The 20,462-nt window shown below is 37.8% G+C and overlaps 1 protein-coding gene across 1 annotated transcript; it reads left to right on the top strand.

Moving 5' to 3' along the window:
• Positions 1-81: 81 nt before the first annotated feature.
• Positions 82-20,053, top strand: LOC112554363 (pre-mRNA 3' end processing protein WDR33-like). The gene is made up of 16 exons (XM_025222119.1): positions 82-257; positions 935-1,235; positions 1,910-1,978; positions 2,344-2,448; positions 2,747-2,842; positions 4,943-5,094; positions 6,262-6,359; positions 7,381-7,507; positions 8,632-8,786; positions 9,210-9,288; positions 14,337-14,447; positions 14,860-14,957; positions 15,830-15,907; positions 17,237-17,494; positions 17,683-18,339; positions 18,613-20,053. The coding sequence occupies exons 2-16, from the start codon at positions 975-977 to the stop codon at positions 19,392-19,394; spliced, it is 3,126 nt and encodes a 1,041-aa protein (XP_025077904.1). The 5' UTR covers positions 82-257; positions 935-974; the 3' UTR covers positions 19,395-20,053.
• Positions 20,054-20,462: the final 409 nt, after the last annotated feature.

The raw sequence follows: 20,462 nt of genomic DNA, 5'->3' as shown, positions 1-20,462 counted from the left end.
GCTTAAATATTTTAAACATATTTATAAGAATTTTGTGTGGGATTGATCTGTGAACTGTATCCAATTGTAGTTTTTAATGTACCAACGCCATTTTGACGACGATTTGAGCATGCACGAAAATTGCGTATAAATTCTGATGCTTTACGTTCACACTGATTCTTTGTGTAGTTTAGTTTTCGTTTAGTTAGTTAGTTATCTGAAACTAATATGAAATATTGTACAATCAGATAGCCTGTAGTCGTCACAACTGTGTTAATGTAAGTGTTATTTGGAAATAAAATATTTGTAGACGCTTCAACGTCAGTAAACAGTCTATATTACGATTTGATTGAGGTGTTAACCGTTACACAGATTTGTAGTCTAGGTTGATGAATTGATGAACTGAAAGTAAATAGGGCGTCATAGACGTGTTGGCAGTTTTGTAATGTGACAGAAAAGTAATAGGACAGAAGTTCTTTTTTGCTTAAGATGTGGAATCGCACGCGGTACAGTCTTTCCCTTAGCAATGTCGGTCGGTATGTACAGTTTAACAGCAACAAAAACTTAAACGACATCCGGAAGATTTTAAACCTCCTGTATGATGGGGTTAACAAAAATGTATTTCATTTCATTCATGTTTCAGTAAAAGTATGGTTCTATATAGAGCATACAACAAAAATTCCAGGATATGATCTTGATGTTACAGGTTTTGTAAAGACTTAAAAAAAACAACTATTAATATTTTTATTTGATTTATGACAGAGACAGTCTAGTGAGAATGCTGCTTTTGAAAGTTGCCATTGAATTAATAAATATGGGAGGGTACAGGGGTATACATCCAGGAAAGATGTATTCAGTGTTATCATGTAATATGCTCTTTTCAGACTGACACGCCAATAATAGCAAAATAACAAGTGATAAAAATGACTATAATTGCAGTGAATTTTTTTTTCAGTGATAAGTAACTTAGAAGCTGTCATATCCAGCAACAGATAATGGAGGGAGGGACATTAATAGCAAAGAATCCTACGATGCCTTCCATGCATCAGACAGCAGCTACCCAGCGCATGCCACCAAAAATGTTTAAAGACACTGCTGTACCTGATATGCGAATGGGAAATTTAAGAGATCGAGGGCCAGCAAATGTTTTACCTGCAGGCATTGCAAATGCAGCACAATTTGATGGAAAACGCATGCGAAAGGCAATACACCGCAAGACAATTGACTATAACCCCACCATAATAAGGTACCTGGAGGTAGGTATAGATCAGAAGCAGTCTTCATTTTGTTTGAGGCAATGAAAGTAAGGATTCTGTGTTATTTTATCAATGTTGTAGACATCCTATTACTTGCTCTAGGCTGCATATGTTCACAGGACACTGGAGTGGGTTGTGTAAATATTTTTCTTAAATCTACTTGGGAATATTAAAAAAGGTAGTGCACTAACACTTTGTCATCATTAACATAGTTGTGCAGTGATTGGTAGAATCTACTGAGAAATCGAAGGGAATGCATATACTTTAGCAGATTGATCAGGTAAAGGTTTGCCCCCTAGCCATTCTCTAGGTCAATGGTGGGGGTGGAAAAGGTGAGATATTAAAGAAAACATTTTTCTTGGGGCCAGCTTTTTGTAGGGGTAGTGCACACCTCCCTCGCAGTGGTGGGTGTGCTGGGGAAAGGTTGCTGAATCGTATGGAGATCAAACTGGCACGACTCCAGGTGCTGTAACAATTTGACTATCCATTTTTCCAATCATCTAAGCTGGTCATAATTTGCACAAATCAAGATGTGCAACACATTCACTTTTTCATTTATTGCCAGTCTCCCCTTTTTAAAAAATATTGCTTCAAGTGAGTTGATTTTAAACAATAAAGAGGTAATTGTTGGAAAGGAAATTATAGATTAAGGCATTTTTTAAAAAATTTTTCAGGATCGTGTATTTCAAAGGGATTACAGAGACAGACCTGCTATACAGCCTGATTCCCTGTATGCGTGTCAGGTAGGTTTACTTAAATGGAAAAAGCCTTTGTAAAGTAAATTTAGTCTTAGTTTTATCGAGTGTAAATAATGAGAGTATTTCTTTATTAATAAATAGCTGTTGGAGTCAAAGGCTGTAAGAAAATGTATCATCAATATATAAGGCATGCCATTGGCCATAATCCCCACAGTGTTTGTGACAAGCATCTGCACATTTAAGCAGCTAGAATAAAAGGTCAAGTAGAGAGATTTCACATTTTGGTGTGCATTCCTTTTGTGATAGTGCATGTAATGTCATAGAGCATGTTACTTGAACAAGTAAAGTGAAGCATAGAAAGTCAGTGTGATTTGTTTCAGGTTAATTTACTTTTTCTTTACACTTTGCAGCTTTTGCCACCATCTGCTCTTTTGGACAAGCCAATGAACTGTGTTACTACCAAGTTTGTACGAACTTCCACCAATAAGTTTCGCTGTCCTATCTTTTGTCTCACAGTGAGTAACAAGTTTCTCTTGGGAATTGCACAAAATCGGAAGTAGTATGGCTTATTCTAGTGGTCAGAAGTTTTTCAGCTTTTTAATTTTTGATTGGAGTATGATACTTGTGAAGCCCTTATGATTGATTATCTAAGTTACTGACAACTCTGTTTTTCAATTTGATTAAAACAATAGAGTTGAAGGTAACATGTAGCACAGCAAAGCTAGCCAAAGATAACAACAGAACTTTCTTGCCGATGAAGCATTTATAAATTGTTTGCTAGAGCTGTCACTGTGAGATGCTGTTTGGTTACAGTGGACACCAGAAGGTCGTCGACTGGTTACTGGAGCTTCCAGTGGTGAATTTACTTTATGGAATGGGCTGACTTTTAACTTTGAAACAATTCTACAGGTAAGTTTGGCTGTTTGAAGTGTGTGTGTGTGTGTATGGAGATTACAGGTTGATTATATATTAGGTAAAGGTGAAGGTTCTGTAAACCTTAATTGATTTGTATCATGTGTGCTGTCTTTTACCTTCTCTTATAAATCAAGCAGCCATTGCCGCTGCTCTGTGTGTGTTAGAGAGAGAGAAAGAAGACGAAAGAGAGAAGACAGAATTATCACGTTAGGTACAGATGTAGGTCCCAACCTAAAGTGTGTGCTCATTGCTACTTTTAACATCTCTTATAAATCAGATGGCCATTCATGCTGGGTGGCCTGGTAGTTTTACAGCCCAAGCTTTAAGCAGCTCTTCAACTAGCAGTCTTCAGCTTCTCCCCTGATTAGTTAGATTCACAATTGTTAACAAAATAACGATTGAAGTGTGGATGATTTCAGCTCTTGTTACCTACTTCTTTCGCCCATTCAAAACAGGGGTTTCATCAGTGTATACCGGAAATGTTTTGTGTTTATATTTATTTGTGGCATTTTCAAACTGTGGACAGTGTGAGCAGCTAATTCTCAAATTTAATTTGCTCTTGAATGTCACAAATACTGATGCAGAATTATTAGCACATGTAAAATTTCTTTGAGGTAGAGATATTGATGTTCAGCTGCAATGAGTACATACAATAGATTTTAAGAAGTTTAAAAACGCACAGCAAAAAAGTTGTTTTTTCATGTGGAGAATTGTCTAGTAGTATCCATCAAATTGGACAGATTTTAAAGATAAAACCAAATGCAGGAGAATACCATGTTCTAAAGACTCCATTCTTAGCACTGATTAATGACTTGACATCAACATTGTAAGAAGAAGAAAAGGTTTTTCAGAAATAAAAATGTTGTAATTCATGTGTTCATGAAATATCCACAGCCAAAATATAGGAACGATGTCAGATTGGTGTGCAGCCCTTTAGACTTAGCATGACTAAGCAAGCCAATCCCTCAAAAAGAGGTATAGATAATGCAAGCTGTCAAAAGTGCAGTATTGTTGTTATATCCCAGTTAATGGACATATTTTATTCATCGCTAAAAAGACATTAGTTTCAGTATGCTGCCCAAAACTTGGTCATGTATGATTAGCACTTTGCATCAGCATGCCATATGGCTTTATCGGACAAGGTAGGTGTACTGTTAAGTCACTAACCCCTTTTTCTCACCGTGATGTAGTCTTAGTTGCTGGCACAGCATAAAATACTAACAAACAAGAAAACAATACAGTATAATACCTCTTTATTAATCCACAAGGGCAATTCCAGATAATGCTTATACTAGCAGTATACAGAAATAAATACAAATACATGTTGAAGTAATTTCTCTCATACATACACGCATTCCCAACAACAGTAGATACAGTTGGTGATTTTAGATCACCTCAGGTTAGCACAAGATCACTAACCCCTTTCATTTTCCTGTCTCCCACTACTGTCGGTCCTTCAGACAGGCACACATACATAACCTGGTACTGTGAGAGGCCATAAAATCTAATACAGCTAACATCTTTTGTGTGAATTATCAGTCTTTCTTTTGTGCTATGTGCAGCGTTTGTTTGATCTGAACCAATTTTTTGCAGGACCCCTTTCATATATGGAAAATTCAAACTGATTGATATATGAATTATGCCCCAAAGTATCTTCATTTTAACTTGCATGTTACCCACTGGTGTATAATCAGTGGTTCCACAAGAAAAGTTTGTGCATGATTGATATTCTGTGCCTTATATTGTTACAGATGCAATGCCTATGCTTTGCAACTTGATATTTCTATTTAGTTACGTTGTGCTTTGCCCACAGGACTCAAAGGGCTTTGCATAACCCACACACACCTTTCAACTTTATCGACTCAGTCTTTTCTTCTACCATAATGATCAGGTTTCTTTACTATCGGGGGGGGGGGGGGGGGGGGGGGGCAGACAATGCTGCAATGTCACGTGTAAAATGTCTCTGGGTTAGATGCTACACCAGTTACAATCCTGAACAGGTGTGAGTCAGTTAAATTGTTCTGCTAAGAAAAAATGCTTCTGTCCCTTCTTACCCAGTTTTTTAAAAAGAATTTTTACCCCTATGTTTTGCAGGCGCATGATTCTTCTGTGAGAGCAATGCGTTGGAGCCACAATGACCTCTGGATGGTGACTGCAGACCATGCTGGCTACATCAAATACTGGCAGAGCAACATGAACAATGTCAAGATGTACCAGGGACACAAGGAGGCTATCCGTGGCATCAGGTGTGCAGTGATGCCATTGCTTCATTCTTTGCATCACAGTCATATTGCACAGGCCAAGTGTTTTGATGTCTTTCTTAACTTCTTTATTCTGGGCAGCCAGAGTAGTTTGAACCTGGCAAATGCAGATTCAGGGGACATAAAGTTGCTACTTTTACAATCCAAACCAACCAAAATAAAAAGTAAATTGTTTTTGGACCACATTGATCCAGTGCCACATAAAACTTTGTTAATTACTGGATTTAAAGATTTGTTGCGCTCATTTTACATCCTGTCTTTGGAGTATTCAAAAAGGCACTGTCATCTACCCAATTTTACATTTCAGTTGTCCAAATCCACTTCACATGGTATCGTGAAACCAATTAATAAATTTGCAGTACTTATGTTTTGTTTAGCCAGTGTTTACATTCTTTCTCTGTTGCAAGCAGTGTGTATTTATTTTTCTAAATTTATAGTTGGTTCAGTTAAAATTGTCTTAACACTGTTTGCAAAAGAATGTCTAATTCTCTTGGCTAATCTCTCAGATTCAAATATGCTCTTTAAAAGAAAACTGCCATTGCAAGGAATGTTAGTGTAAATACCCTTAATAAAGTTTAAAATGTGTTTTATTCATGTGTGTGGGTTTGACATTTTAATAAAGTTTCTGATGTCAGCCAGCCAAGCCAAATAAAGTGTTGCTGGTTGACAACATATTTTGTGACATTTACAGAAAAGTCTGAGTTGTATTCCTGGCTTCTCAGTAATAAAGCAATGCCAGGTGATGATGAGTTAAAATTCCCTTTACCCCTTTCTCTGCTAATGGATATTGTTAGAATGCATCGTGCAAAAGAATTACAGTTGTATACTTTGTACAACAAATAAAAACATGTATGCTTGTATAAAAATTAGTAAACAATGCATATAACACCAGCATGACTTAGCCAAAACCTACAGCACAAGCCATTCGTTGAAGTTATTTTCTAATGTATTAAAGATGCTTCTTCATGAAAATTCTTTAAAAAAAAAAAAGGCAAGCACTTGTCAATCACTGGAAGAGTAATATTGGATACAAAAAATACAAATCAAAGGAGGTTATTGGAATGTATTTTGTCAAGTCTGTTTCTGGTTTAATGAATAAATTCTTTTTCAGCCTAACCAGTGTTTTTGTCATTTGTTCTTCTGTTCTGACAGTTTTGCCCCCACAGACAGTAAATTTGCTACATGTTCAGATGATGGTACAGTCAGAATATGGGACTTCATGAGGTGTCACGAAGAAAAAATACTTCGAGGTACGTTAGAATATGAGGCCCTAGGAAGTTGACTTCAGCAGCATGCACCATCATTGAGGGCTGTCACAGTGCCTCTGCAATTATTGTTTAAAGAGAATAGATTCAGATTCTACAGGGACTGGGGTCTGTAGGAAAGAAACTGCTGCATTCTAATTACCTAGTTCTAACATTTTTTTGCACAAAAGACATTTACTGAAAACCTCTGAACATTTGTTCACTTAGGCAAAAGTCATTGGAACATTCCATTCTGTAGTATTACTTCACAATGACAGAATGCTTTTACAACAGTTTGAATTATTTGTGTCAGACACCGAAAAAATACCAAATGAATACCACTGAAAAAATGATGTAGTACATCCTATGAAAAGCAACATTAAAATCTGAGTAAACAAAAAAACTAAAACTGAAAAGCTTCATTTTAAATGTTATTATTGCTGAAGTATACCAGACCTCTATTAATTTCCATAACCATTCCCTAAAGGAAAATCTGCTTTTTGGCTAACCTAAAAGTAAAAAACTAAAGCATTAAGTGGAGGTGAGAGTGATCAGAAACAGTTTTTAAAATTGCAAAAAAGTACTTTAAATCCCAAGAAAGTTGCATAAATAATGGTATCTAAAAAAGTTAAAAGAACATTCAAAAACAAAATTTGATTTGTTTAAGCTTTTGAAGGATAAATTGTCAGAATAAATAACTTTACTTTTGAAGTCTGTTAATGTTCTTTTATGTGAGTTTTGCAGAGGGAAAAAGACTAAAAAAAAGTAGCAGCTTAGAGTGCTTTAGTTGGTGGAGTTCACTACCAGGGAAAAGAGTCTATAGCATAGACAACATTCTGGTTTTTTTTTTAATGTTGCAGTCATTAGTTCAGTTTCATTGTAACATAGTTATTAATAAATTTCTGAAAAAATGTCAGTATTATTAAGCAAAGATAACTAACCATTTATAAGCTAGGATCATTAAAATGGCTGCATAGATATGTGCAGTCAAGCCATTATTCTGAAGGCTGGATTGCTCCCTGATCAGGTCATGGTGCTGATGTCAAGTGTGTTGACTGGCACCCCCAGAAGTCTCTTGTAGCTTCAGGCAGCAAAGATAACCAACAGCCAATCAAACTATGGGATCCTCGCACTGGCAACAGTCTTGCCACACTGTGAGTAGTCTTTAACCTCTGTCCCAAGTCGTGGATGAAGCATATATGCAGAAGTTTTACTGGACAAGAGGGATCACTTTCAATAAGCAGAGATATTGACAGCTGAAAATTCTTCAGTTCAAAAATTTGGGAATATAAATGCAGTTTTAAAATGCTATAATGTGAAAATTACATCTTTCACTTTTTCCTTTGGTAGAGAACATTTCCCAAAACTTACTGGATTGTTTAATTCTTAATTGTGGGTACATGTTTTCACAAGATAATGGTTGCATAATTATTCCAAAGTGTTATGAAGACAATTATTATGCATGAAGACCAGTGTTATGCTAACACATTATTAAGGGCTGGACTTAAAAGTCCTCAGTTGATTTGACCATTTACCTATTTGACCATACATGAGTTGGTTTGATCACCAGCTTCGGTCTACTGGGTACAGAAATTTAATGAAATGATACATTAGTTGCTTCATGTATGTAAACAAAATAAAACTACAGTTTTGTTTTCAATACAAATTAGTCACATGATATACATAGGTCAGTCGCCAGCGTTACAAAATGAAAATTTGGATGTTGGAAGTTTTGTGGCATATAGATACTTATGCATGAGCAAGAAAAAATACATTCTTAGTTTAATTTACATGAGCACAGCAAATGGCATGGTACAACTATATGGCTCTTGGCCACAAAGTGAGTTTAGTGCAACTTCTAATGATTTGTAAAACCACACAGTGTATCTGCTAGTCAAATTAACCATTTATGGAGTTTGTGGAGACTTGCTTAGATGAATTAGAAGCTATTTCCCTGTGATGTGTGGAGATATGCATCCAGTTATATTCTGATCCAGTGTTTGGTGCAAGCCTATAAAAAAAATACTCCCACTCCCCCACCTTCACACACACACACATAAACAATGAAAGTGCATAGATCAAACAAGGATGATAAAGAAGATTACATCGAAATTCACTTATTTCATGGCAGATTATCACATAGATAATTGAATCAACTGGGTTCTGATGGAATTGGCAAATGGTCAAATCGACTGGCCCCCAGACTTCTTATTTAGAATATGGCTCCATTTAAAAAGGATTCACCTTAAATCTAGAGGAATCTTTATTTGTTTTTCAGCCATGCTCACAAGCACACAGTAATGGATCTGAGTTGGAACCAGAATGGGCAGTGGCTGTTGACAGCTTCTAGGGATCACCTGCTGAAGCTGTTTGACATTCGAAACCTCAAAACAGAACTGCAAACTTTCAAAGGGCACAAGAAAGAGGCTACTTGTAAGACATAATCATGCCATTGTTTGTGTTCATGTGTGAGAGGGCAAGTGAGCCAATGCTAATATCAGTGATGTATATTGAAGTACAGAATAGTGAAAGAACTGCAGCCATTTGTAGTAGGTTTTATGTCAGAGATGCAGCAAATTGTAGGAGGCTTTATGTCAGATTCAGAATTATATCCATGCATAAAGAAGTGTAAATCATCAGACTTATATAGTTGTGGCATTTGTATTTAAACATATATGAAAGAAAACCTTAGATAAATGGGCAACAGATGTATGAATAAGGTGCAGACAGATTTTTAAAAAGTATAATTGTCTAGCATGAAGTTTTCTTTCAGTTTAAATTCTGCCAGATTTATGTATTTAGACCTCTAAGCTTGCTAGAGTGGGTGGGGACTTCTCCCTTTTTTCTTCTTCACAGCTATAGCTTGGCATCCTATCCATGAGTCACTTTTTGCAACTGGCGGTTCTGATGGTTCCCTAATGTTCTGGCTTGTTGGGTGAGTTTATTTCTGGAGATGTTCATTATATTGGACATGGGTTTCTGACCTTTTCTTTTTTAATTCCTACTTTTGTCATTTTCTCTGTTTATCGTGTACATCAACATTAAACTAATGAGAAAGCTGGAATTTTTAATTGACAGAAATGGCTGAGATAAGCTACTAAAGTGCATATGTCCAGAGAAACAATGAATATAAAAATGGTCATAAATAATCTTTTTTTTTTCTTTGTAGGGGTGGTCCAAATGGAATGTCCATGTTCATGTAATATTGTAGAAAACATTGTTTCTTCCCTGACATTGCCAGTTGACTTGACTGTAGACAACAACAGCTCTCTAACCATTGAAAGTTGATTCATTGACAGTGAGCCAGTACATCCCTGGCATCTTGTATACTCTATAGGTCATATGAACAATATGATAATAACACTATGTATTTTTTGTGACATGTTGAATCCTTTTGAATGGGCCCAAAGGCCTAACAAATAAACTATTCGTATTCGTATATGAACAATATCCCTCCTATAGCTAATCAGATCTACTTCTCAGGATTTTCAGCATCTAGGGATCCGTTTTCTAAATGGCCACGACTTTGCCAAGAAAGTGAACTTGGTCATTCAGATAGAAACTTCGAGTTCTTAGACATCAAGCCATTGCCCAACACACCATTGACTAAGTCCTCCTACCTGGCTTTTGTCCAGACGCTTTATCTTGTTCAAATTCTAATATGTACTGTTTACAGGGTTCCCAGGTCCTTGCAAGGTCCTTTTAAGTCCTTTTATATTGAATTTTCGCCAAAAGGCCTTTTAAGTCCTTTTATTTGCCATGCGGTCCTTTCAAATTCTCACACAGGTCCTTACATTTTCTCTGTGACCCTTTTAAGTCCTTTTATCGATAAAATATTACAACAAATTTATTTCCGGAGTAGACTTTGGCGCAAAATACCGACGATTTTTCGCTGCATTGCTATTTTAATCACATGACTACCCAGTCTCGCTCGCGGCGGGAACGTCCGTTTCGGCCTTTCGCGAGTTCACTCTCGTCGTGTCGACCACATTTCTTTGTCTGCTTAACAATTTGAAAGATGCCGGGGAAGTGCTCTTTTCAGGAGAAGTGGCTAAAGGAAGACAAGTATAAAGATTGGTTAATAAAAGACTCGAGCAATAAACATTTGGCACGATGTGCTGCCTGCAAAATATCTCTGAATCTTTCATCAATGGGCGAAAGTGTTCTGAAACAGCACATGGTTACCGAAAGACACCAAAGGCAAATAAAAGTATTTCTGAAAGATGCGCGCTTTTGTGTAACTGATTACTTTCGTCATCGAGAACATCCACAGCCCGCTCAAAATCAGACGGCACCGACCAGCTCTGCAAGTGTGTCCAGTAAGTTGACAATTATTTATCTTTAGCGATTCATTTAGTTAACGATGTGGGTACTTAGAAAACACATTAAATTAAAGCGTGCATAACATTTTGCGGTTTTTTTCCACTCTTTATTAAGCCTATCGTCTAATTTACGGTGAAGCCAATAGCTTAAAGATCAGTAAATAGCAAAGAATTATTTAAATTAAAAAGTTGAGATTTTCATTTTCTCATGATTCGAACTACAAATAGAGTTTTATACAATCACGAATCTTACTACAGCTTTGCTGCAGAAAATTGATCTGAATTTTTGGCATCTGATCAGGAAAGATTAAAAAGAAAGTATAATTAATAATGTATGCTTATTATCCTATTTTACCAGCAAATACATTATTTTTTGGATTTTTAAAATCAAACAATTTAACATTAAAGCTAAATCAGTTAGCTGAAAATAACTTTCATTTTCAACTATGCTGCCATCTTTATACTTTAACTTAGTTTAGTATTATTTATATTATCATGTCATTAATTATTGCTTTTTGAAACCTGTCTTTTATTCAGACAGAACATAATGTTTACAGACATAATGGTAACTTAAATGTTTTCTTTGAATAGGTTTCGTGATGAGCAATGAACGATTGAAGGCAGAGATCCTGTGGACTCTCAAGATTGTGGAATCACACTACAGTTTCAGATCTGCTGAAAAGTCTGCTGAACTGTTTCGACTTATGTTCCCAGACAGCCAAGTAGCTGCAGAATTTAAGTGCGGTCAAACAAAAGCCAGTTATCTAACTTCATTTGGGCTTGCTCCTCACTTTTCGAAATTGCTTCTGGACTGTGTAAATTCGTCGCCTGAGTATGTTCTTTTGTTTGATGAATCTTCTAACCATAAGACTCAAACTAAACAGCTGGATTTCCATGTTCGTTACTGGAGTGACAATGCTGTAAGGACTCATTACCTGACCTCGGAATTTTTGGGTCATTCCGCGGCCATAGACCTTCAACAAAAGTTCAGTAAGGTAATTAGCGAATCAAACTTCAAGCAAGCTAATTTACTTCAAATTTCTATGGATGGACCTTCTGTAAACCTAAACCTTCTTGAGAAAATTAATAACGACATGATTACCAATCACAATGTTGGTTTGTTAAATGTGGGCAGCTGTGGACTCCATGTTATGCACAATGCATTTAGGCGTGGGTGCGAGCTTCTCAATGGGAGCTTGAGTCATTTCTTACATCTGCTTATATCTTGTTCAGAGACAGCCCAGCCAGAAGAGAAGATTATATAAAAGTAACTGGTTCCACATCTTTTCCAGCCAAGTTCTGTGCTCACCGATGGCTTGAAAACAATTCTGTTGCTGAAAAAGCAATTGTTATGCTTCCATACTTGGAAAAATTTGTCAAAGCTGCAATGGAGAAAAAATAACATTGCCAAAGAACAAATCTTTTGATATTGTAAAAGCTGGAGTCTTATCTACCCCTTTGCTTTCATGTCGTCTGGCTTTCTTTAGTTTAATTGCCAGTATACTTGAACCTTTTTTGAGAAAATACCAAGCTGATCAGCCTCTTCTTCCTTTCCTTTGTTTAGACTTACATGACATTATGAAAAATCTGATGCACAAATTTATCAAGTCAAATGTACTTAATAAATGTGAAACTGCCCTCCAACTTGTGCAGGTTGATATATGCAACAGTTCTAACCATGTCAATCTGAGCATGATCGAACTTGGCTTCAGGGTTGATAGACTACTGGCTGTAGCTAAGAAACAGTCATCAGTAAACGATGGAACTCTCATGGCCTTCAGAGCTGAATGCAAAGATTTTTTGAAAAGCAGTTGTTCTAAAATTGCAAGATAAATCTCCACTGAAGTACACCCTAGTGAGAAACATAACTTTCTTAAACCCAAAGACCATGGGGGAAAAAGACAAATCAATACAAAAAATGAAAAAGGTTTTGTTGTATTGCCAAGGTGTGAAAAGGTTTGATGATGTGACTTGTGACAAGGTATTGTCAGAGTTCCGTAATTTTCTTGACAGTTCTGCAGGTGAGTGTGGTAGTAAGGCTTTTGACCCTATGACACAAAGACTGGATAGTTGGTTTTATGATGCCCTTGCTGGAAAAGCAGAGTTTCAGGTGTTGTGGTCTGTTGTCAGACAGTTACTCCTACTCTCTCATGGTCAAGCTACAGTGGAAAGAGGATTTTCATTCAACAAAGAAACAGTAGCTGACAATCTTAGTCAGACTGCACTAAAAGCATGCAGAGTAATTCTTGATCATATTCACAGTGTGGGAGGGGTGGAAAATGTTGAGATCTCCAAACCACTGATGATATCCGCTTCTAGTGCCTATGGCAGGTATGAACGTTACCTCTCTGAGCAGAAGCAGCAGAAGGAAACAGAAGAAAAGCAGGTCCACAGAAAGAGATTAGGAGATGAGCTGGTAATACTCACAAAAAGGCTAAAGACCACCAGTGCCGAAGAACGACACCTGCTGGAACTGGCTGACAGACATAGTTTCCAGGCTGAAGAGCAAAAAAGTTTTTCACTTATTGAAAGATCTAACAACATGCGTTTGTTAGCCAAAGACAAGAAGAAGGAGATAACAAAGATTCAGTCAGACATTGATAGATTACAGGAAGAAATTAAAAGGTGTTGAATTGTGACATTCAGAATTAATGTTTATTTCAGTTTAAATAAGCCTGCACAATTCTGTACATGTATGCTATGGAACATGTTAAAAAACCAGAACTATTTAGAGGAAATTAGGTTGTGTAAAGAAATTGTATTGTTTAGTATTGGTAAAGCTGTAGGGGTGACAAAGAATTGAATTTCATCAATGAAACTTTTGCTTATAGTAGATGGATTGCTTTGTCATTTTGTAATCTTAATCTTATGTGTATTAGTATATCATGCTGTTTATGTATATGTTTGCATGTGTTACATGTATGTGTAATAAGAATGCTTAAATAATATCTCAAGGTTAAAAATAAATGGGCTGTAATGCTTGACAGTTTCGACTCATTCCATCTTTGGTTTAGCATTAGGATCACACTCTTTTCATTCCTCATCTGATCCTCCAATCCTTGGCATTCCTTGTAGTCACAAGAAAATGTTTGGTCTACACATCTGTACAACACTAGTTGCCCTTCCGTATTCGCACAAAACACTCTTTTTTTCAAAAGTTCTTTAGAAACTTACTCTTTCTTGAACTTTGATCTTCTAGTACTACTGTGCATAGCTCTATTTCTATCTCTCTCTTCCCATTAGAGTGTGTGTGCGAGAGAGAGACACGTGAACTGACTTTTGTATTACACCAAAGAATGGCTTTCAGGTTTTGCAATTATTATTACTTAGATTTCTAGAAAACTTGGAACATTAACGGTGTATGTTATCAGCGCGCTAAGGACACTTTTTAAGTTATCTAATCTAAATATGGCAGACAGGCATCAAAATTAACTCTTTGATTATTTATTACTAGAAATACATGTATTTGAGAACATAGAGAAGACCACAGATTCATAAATAATACATCTTTCCGACCACACAAGAGAAAAACTTAAGCATTGATGACTGTCACTTAGGTCCTTTCGAATGCATGAAAGGTCCTTTTAAGGTCCTTTTAAGGTCCTTTTTTGGCACCATCCCTGATCCCTGGGAACCCTGTGTTTACTGTTACCAATGTCAGGTGTGATCGTGAGGTGGGAAGCATGGAGGAAGCACATGATGGCATGGTTTGGAGTCTGGGCTGGCATCCTCTGGGCCATATACTTGTTTCTGGTTCCAATGATCATTCAACGTGAGTATACCCAACAGGTAGTTTCCATGTAATTTAATTTCAGTTTGAAAAATAGCTTTAGCTACTGATTAGGATGCATGTATAGTGTGAGTAGCTTAGGTTGATTTCACAGTTATGTTTTATTTGTATGAATCTTGCATTTTGAATATCAGATTTTGTACATTTCCCTTGGCTTTTTTAAATAATGTATTTAAGGTTTTGATGCTTTGCTGGGAAGGGAGATAATTGTTGCTGATGTCCTGAGGGTGTTTCGATTCTTAGGGTCTTCCCAAATTAGTCCTTTAAAACATTTTTCATGTCTTATTTTATTTTCTTTAAACTTTAGACTAAACTTATATGGAATAAATACATGGAATAAATGTAGGGAAAAAATATATTTATACTTAGATTATAATTTTTTGCCCTCATTTAGCAAATTCTGGACACGCAATCGTCCAGGTGATGAGATGAGGGACCGCTACAATTTAAACAATTTGCCAGCTGGTGTTGAGCAAGAGCTGCTGGAATATAGTAAGTGGTTTTAGCTTTTCTGGGTATCTGGCAACTGTGTCACTACTAGAAATTTGTTTAAGACAAAACTTCAAACCAAATGTAGAAACTTAATGATTACCCATCTTGACTTGATTGCCAGATCTTTCTCCCATTTTTTTAAATGCTGTATTGTGTTTCACTTATTGTATATTTATCTCTATGTCTACATGTCTGTATTTTGCATTTATATTGGTGTATTTCACTTGTTATTTTTCAAAGTGCAGTGTACCTTCTTTAAAGTGGAGAAATCTATTTTATTGTTGTTTTAATTTTTTAGAAAGTGCCTACTTCTTTCATTTTTTTTAATTAATCTTGGGAGTTGTATTCTGTGAATACCTTTCTCACTTGATTTGTCATGATTTATATTATTTGTATTTGTTTATTCATTTTTGCTTTGTTTTAATGCTTTGGATCTTGTGGTTAGAGTTTCCTTAATTAGGACTAGGAGGAACATTTAAGATCAGTTATTGCCATATTTCTTTTTGTATATTTGTAATGCAGTAATTTATATTGAACGTCAGTTTTTTTTTAATTCAGATATGAAACTTAACATATTTTCGTTCATTCTTACTGTTTATTCTTTTCATTTTATCATCAAGTGCAAAAATGCTATAAATACATGTTTGCAAATCTACAATGCAAACAACTGTGACTTGCTAACAGCATAAGTCTGTGACATATTTTTGAGATTAGCAGATGTTGGCATGTTTGTCCATGACGTGTTCAGTTTATAGACATCAAATTTGGGAACATTGTATTACAATTAGGCAGTCTTTTCTCTTTTCTGTACTTGGTTATGTATTCTGTGCCTGGCCTTACACTGTGTAACACTAAAATTTATTTTTTGTCAGATCAAGAACCACAGCTGATGCCAAACCTGCCAGGCATGGGACTAGAGCATGGACTACCAGACCATCTCCAGTCCAAAGGTCAGTTTTCAGTTTGTCAATAGTGTCATCAAGATTTTTGTCAATTTGGGGATTTATTTGTCTGGTCATTTTGTGCGTGATCACAGGAGTGCAAATTTGGTATCCTTTTTGAAATTATCTAGAAAGCACAGTGCCATTTTGATGGCCTACAACTTGGCCTACAACTTGACATGCCTCTACACAAAAGACCTGGTTGATCCAGATTATGTGATAGCTACAGTCTGCTGCTTGTATTTTTGGTTTTTCTTAAAATGTCTGTCATCAGTTTGTGATGTCTTTTTAAACTTTGCTTGTTGTAGACAGAATAACATGTAACAGTGCCATTTGTTTATTAAATCTGGTCATTTTAAGTATGCTCTCTAGGTATGCATTATACATCTAGTTCCATTTGAATTAAGTTTAATATATCATGCTTCAAGCATAAGAAATTTTGGTCCATAAGGCATGTTTATAAGCAAAGTGCACCATGGCAGCTTGATAGTGAGAGCCCAGTATCTCTAAATTTTTATGGATATTGAGTACCGTAAATTTCTGTCTGTTCAGTGCATCTGTATAAAAGCCACACCCACCATTTTTTTTTTTTTAAATCTCTGCATTTTTCACAAGCCACACTGGTTTAAAAGCCACAGATATATAACACTGGAAAGCTGCATTGTAAGCATTTCATCTTCTTTTTGGCATAATGACAATGTATGCTTCAGCAACTGATTGAATGCTTCAGTTGCATGTGGCTTTGATTTAAAAATGTGAACAGTTAACACTTTAACATGGAGCTCGTCGAAAAATTAATCGTAATCTATTAATTGCAAAAAAGCCGCACTGCAGTTTAAGCCGCAGGGTTTTAAACTGGAAAGAAGTCGTGGCTTGTAGTCCGGAATTTACTGTATTCTCTTTGATCAGGTATAGTAAGCTGAGTAAAACGTTTTCAGAAAAAAAAGTGTGAATACTGGTGAAGATAAAACTCAGTCCTCAAAAGACTTGATCTTGATTGACCATGGGGCAGAATAATTTGTATGCATTGTATTAGGCAGACCTGGGCAAAGGCCGGCCCGCGGGCAGGATCCGGCCCGCCTCCTGTCTCTGACCGGCCCGCCCACTGGCCCGTCCGCCAGTATATATACTATTTATACAGTATTGGGTAAAACTGAGTTAACTATATTAGTCCGACCCTCTAAAACCATCCCAATTTCTCATGCGGCCCCTTGGGAAAATTAATTGCCCACCCCTGGTATTAGGGATATGTCTTGAGTTTTGGTGTGGACTTGACAGATATCTCACATAGAGACTTTTTATCAGCCAACTGCAAAATGTGAACTTTGTTTTTGACAGAGGAGAGTGAGTATGAAGAACTTCCAAATATCCCTGGTTTAGACTGGAACATGGACTCGCCTTTCTTCAAGCAGCTTGATCTTAACAAACTTCCACAAAAGAAGATTCCATTTGCAAAGCCTATCCCTAAAAGCTTTGAGCAAGCCTGGCTTGGAAACAAGCCAATGGTGCCAGTAGCCAATGCACCAAAAGAAGAAAAAAAAGGACCACATATGCAGCAGCAACAGCAGAAACCATCGCGCAGTGATGGTAACAAAGGTAGGTTGATTTGCATACAAATAGGTGTGTACCTAAATATTTTTAAAACCTTATTTTCCCAACATCAAAATGATTTACATAGTTTTTGATAAGTTGTTTTTTTTTAGTCTTTACAGTAACACGACTTTTATGGCATCCCATTTACATCTTTGATGAGTATTTCTGTTGTGATGGTCCTAAAATTTCAGGAAGCAATGGTGGTATTCCAGGCCTACCAGGTGTGACTCCTGAAGCCCTAAGCATTCTCCTGGGCGTTAATCCTGGATCCATACCTCCTGCTGCATTAATGGGAATGCTGAGCAGTGCAGGCAACCTGATGCAGCTGCAGCAGAGTGGAATACTGGCAATTCAGCAGCAAGCCCTCCTCCTACAGCAGCAGGCTGCCATGTCACAGCAGGCTTTGCAGCAGCAGCAGAATGCATCAGGCCAGGCACCTCAGGGCTTGCAGCAGCAACACAAACCAGGAGAAAATAATCCCCAGCTACAGTCACAGCTGGGGCAGCAGCAGCAGCAAATACCAGGTGCCTTAAAGCAGCCCATACTAGGTCCTATGCAGCAACAAGGCATGCCACTAAGGCCTCCAATGCCATCACCACAACAGCTGCAGCCACCACAGATGCAACTGCCAAATATGCAGCCTATGAGCATGAGACCAATGATAAATCAGTTCCGTCCACCTATGCCTGGCCAAGGGCAGCAACAGCAGTTGCCAGCAGAAGGGATCAAACAGGCTGGACAGATGGGCAGCCAGAACCAGTTCCGACCTCCAGGACCTGGCCAGTTTGGTCCATCCTGCCAACAGTTCAAACCCAAGCCACAGCAAATGGGAGGACAACCATCTCCAGGTTAAAAAAAAGTGTTTAGTGGATTTGGTGACCACTCATTGTTCTGAGACCTCTTTAGTCAGTGGATTGTTTTTTTAGTGTGGTTTTAACTGGAAGCTTAATTATGCAACTTATTATGCGTTGGAGTTAATAATTTATTGGACAAACATACCCAGAGCCTCCAGCATTCTATGAATGATTGAGTCACAGCTAACAGCTTGATAGCTATTTTTAGTTTTTCCTATTCTTCCAAACCATGAGTGCCCCAAGCTAATGTTCTTGTATTCCTTGCAGGTAATCAGAGCATAATGGATCAGGACCTCAGGCGACCTGCAGGCCCAACTACTCCTTCCTCCACTCCCCAGCAGCCTAGTAGTACTTTGGATATGGATTTCCGACGCCAGGGGACTCCTGGAACGCCAGAGCAGTTTGGATCGGAAGGTGACCTGGACTTGAGGCACACAGGGGGCAGAGGAATGGGTGCAGGTCGCTTTCCGCCACAAGGACGAGGGGGTAGAGGTGGAGGGAGTAGCAGTGTCCCCAACAAGCAAGGGGCTCAGTACCATGACAGTGACATGCGTCTTCAGCAACAGTACTATGGTGGGGAGCGGGGGATGAGTGGGGGTGGTGGAGGAGGTTATGCAGATGATGGCTATGGTGACCATTACATGGAAGAACAGTATGGGGACTTTGATGCTCGTGGTGGTGGTGGTGGTGGTGGTGGTGGACGGGATAAAGACGATCGTTACATGCAGGGCAGTGGTGGCAGTGCTGATGGTGGCTACTCAATGCATTCAGACATGTACGGTAATGCTGGATACAAAGGCAGCTACCAGGACAGGCAGGGTGCAGGTCCTGCAAGAGACAGAAACCACTTTGAAGAAGAGCAGCAGGTGGGCCGAAAACGCCAATGGGAGGAAGGCCCTGGCTTAGGTGCCCGAGGCCGCCCGCAGGATCCACGTGTGCCTGGAGGGCATGGAGGTGCCAGAAGGGGGATGGTTTACAATGGTCCTGCTGGTCCTCTTGAAGGCAGAAGAGGAGGTCGAGGTCGTGGTGGTTACAGGGGAGGATGGTGAACACTGTACACATTTTGTTTCATCAGACTGTGAAATAAGAGGCCAAGCAGATGCTCAGAAATGAAGAAAGATAATTGCAGGCCAGTAGTGCTCAGTCAAGCTTCACCATATTTCTCACTGTTTGCAAAGTTGAAAGATTGTTCCATAAGACAACATATTTTCTCCCTCCTGACACACCATGAGACAAACTCCTGACAGAATTGTAATCAAAAACTTACTTCATTTAAATATTCTTGCACATATGTGTATGCACACATGCATCTGCATGCAGACAGACTCACAGCAGTCTTCCTCTCATAAAATTATGCCAGCACATTGCATTCATGCATGTTTACATGAAATGGCAGTTGGTGGTAATGGTGTGTAGCTTCTTGATGCGACAAACTGGTCATGCAGTTCTTGGTTGTTTATCCTATGTTGGCATCCAAATAAAAACCCTGTGATTGGCAGGGATCAGCAGGTGATCTAGATTATGTGTGGACAAAGAACTTGAGTTTACCTTTTTTCTATACATCTTCACAAAATATACAGAGGCGATCGGAGCTGAAGTCAGATTATCAGATTTCTGGTGAGAGGTTTTAGGTAGTTGCTTTAATTTGTATTACAACATTGACATCAACTGTATCATGATTGCTACTATAAATGTGCTAATATTTGAATTTCAAGAGGTTGTCCCATCTTTGTGTAAAGTGAGAAGTACAGCTTTATGTAGGGGTGGGGGAAGAAATGGTGGTGTATGCTGCTAATTTCTTTTGACTAATGCAGGTAAGCATTTTGGTAACATTGGTTAAATACTTAACGTTAGTAAATGAAAATGATTATTTTGAACCATCACAGCAAATAGAACATTTACAGAAATATGGTTTGTTATATACCAGGTTACTGTTGAAGGGGGATGTTGGGTGTTGATGTCCCTGGAACTGGTTTGATTAAAAATTTACTGTGCTTTTTAGATCCACTCACCACCACCATAAATGTAATAAGGACAATGCTATCCTTCCCAGTATGTCGGTGGTGTAGATGGGGAGTGGATTGACCAATAGGTTCTGCAGAGTGCTGCTACACAGT

Source organism: Pomacea canaliculata, linkage group LG2 (assembly GCF_003073045.1).
Source record: "Pomacea canaliculata isolate SZHN2017 linkage group LG2, ASM307304v1, whole genome shotgun sequence".
NCBI classification, from domain to species: Eukaryota; Metazoa; Mollusca; class Gastropoda; order Architaenioglossa; family Ampullariidae; genus Pomacea; species Pomacea canaliculata.
Note: the sequence above shows the minus strand (reverse complement) of the source record. Positions and strands in the feature narration are given on the sequence as shown.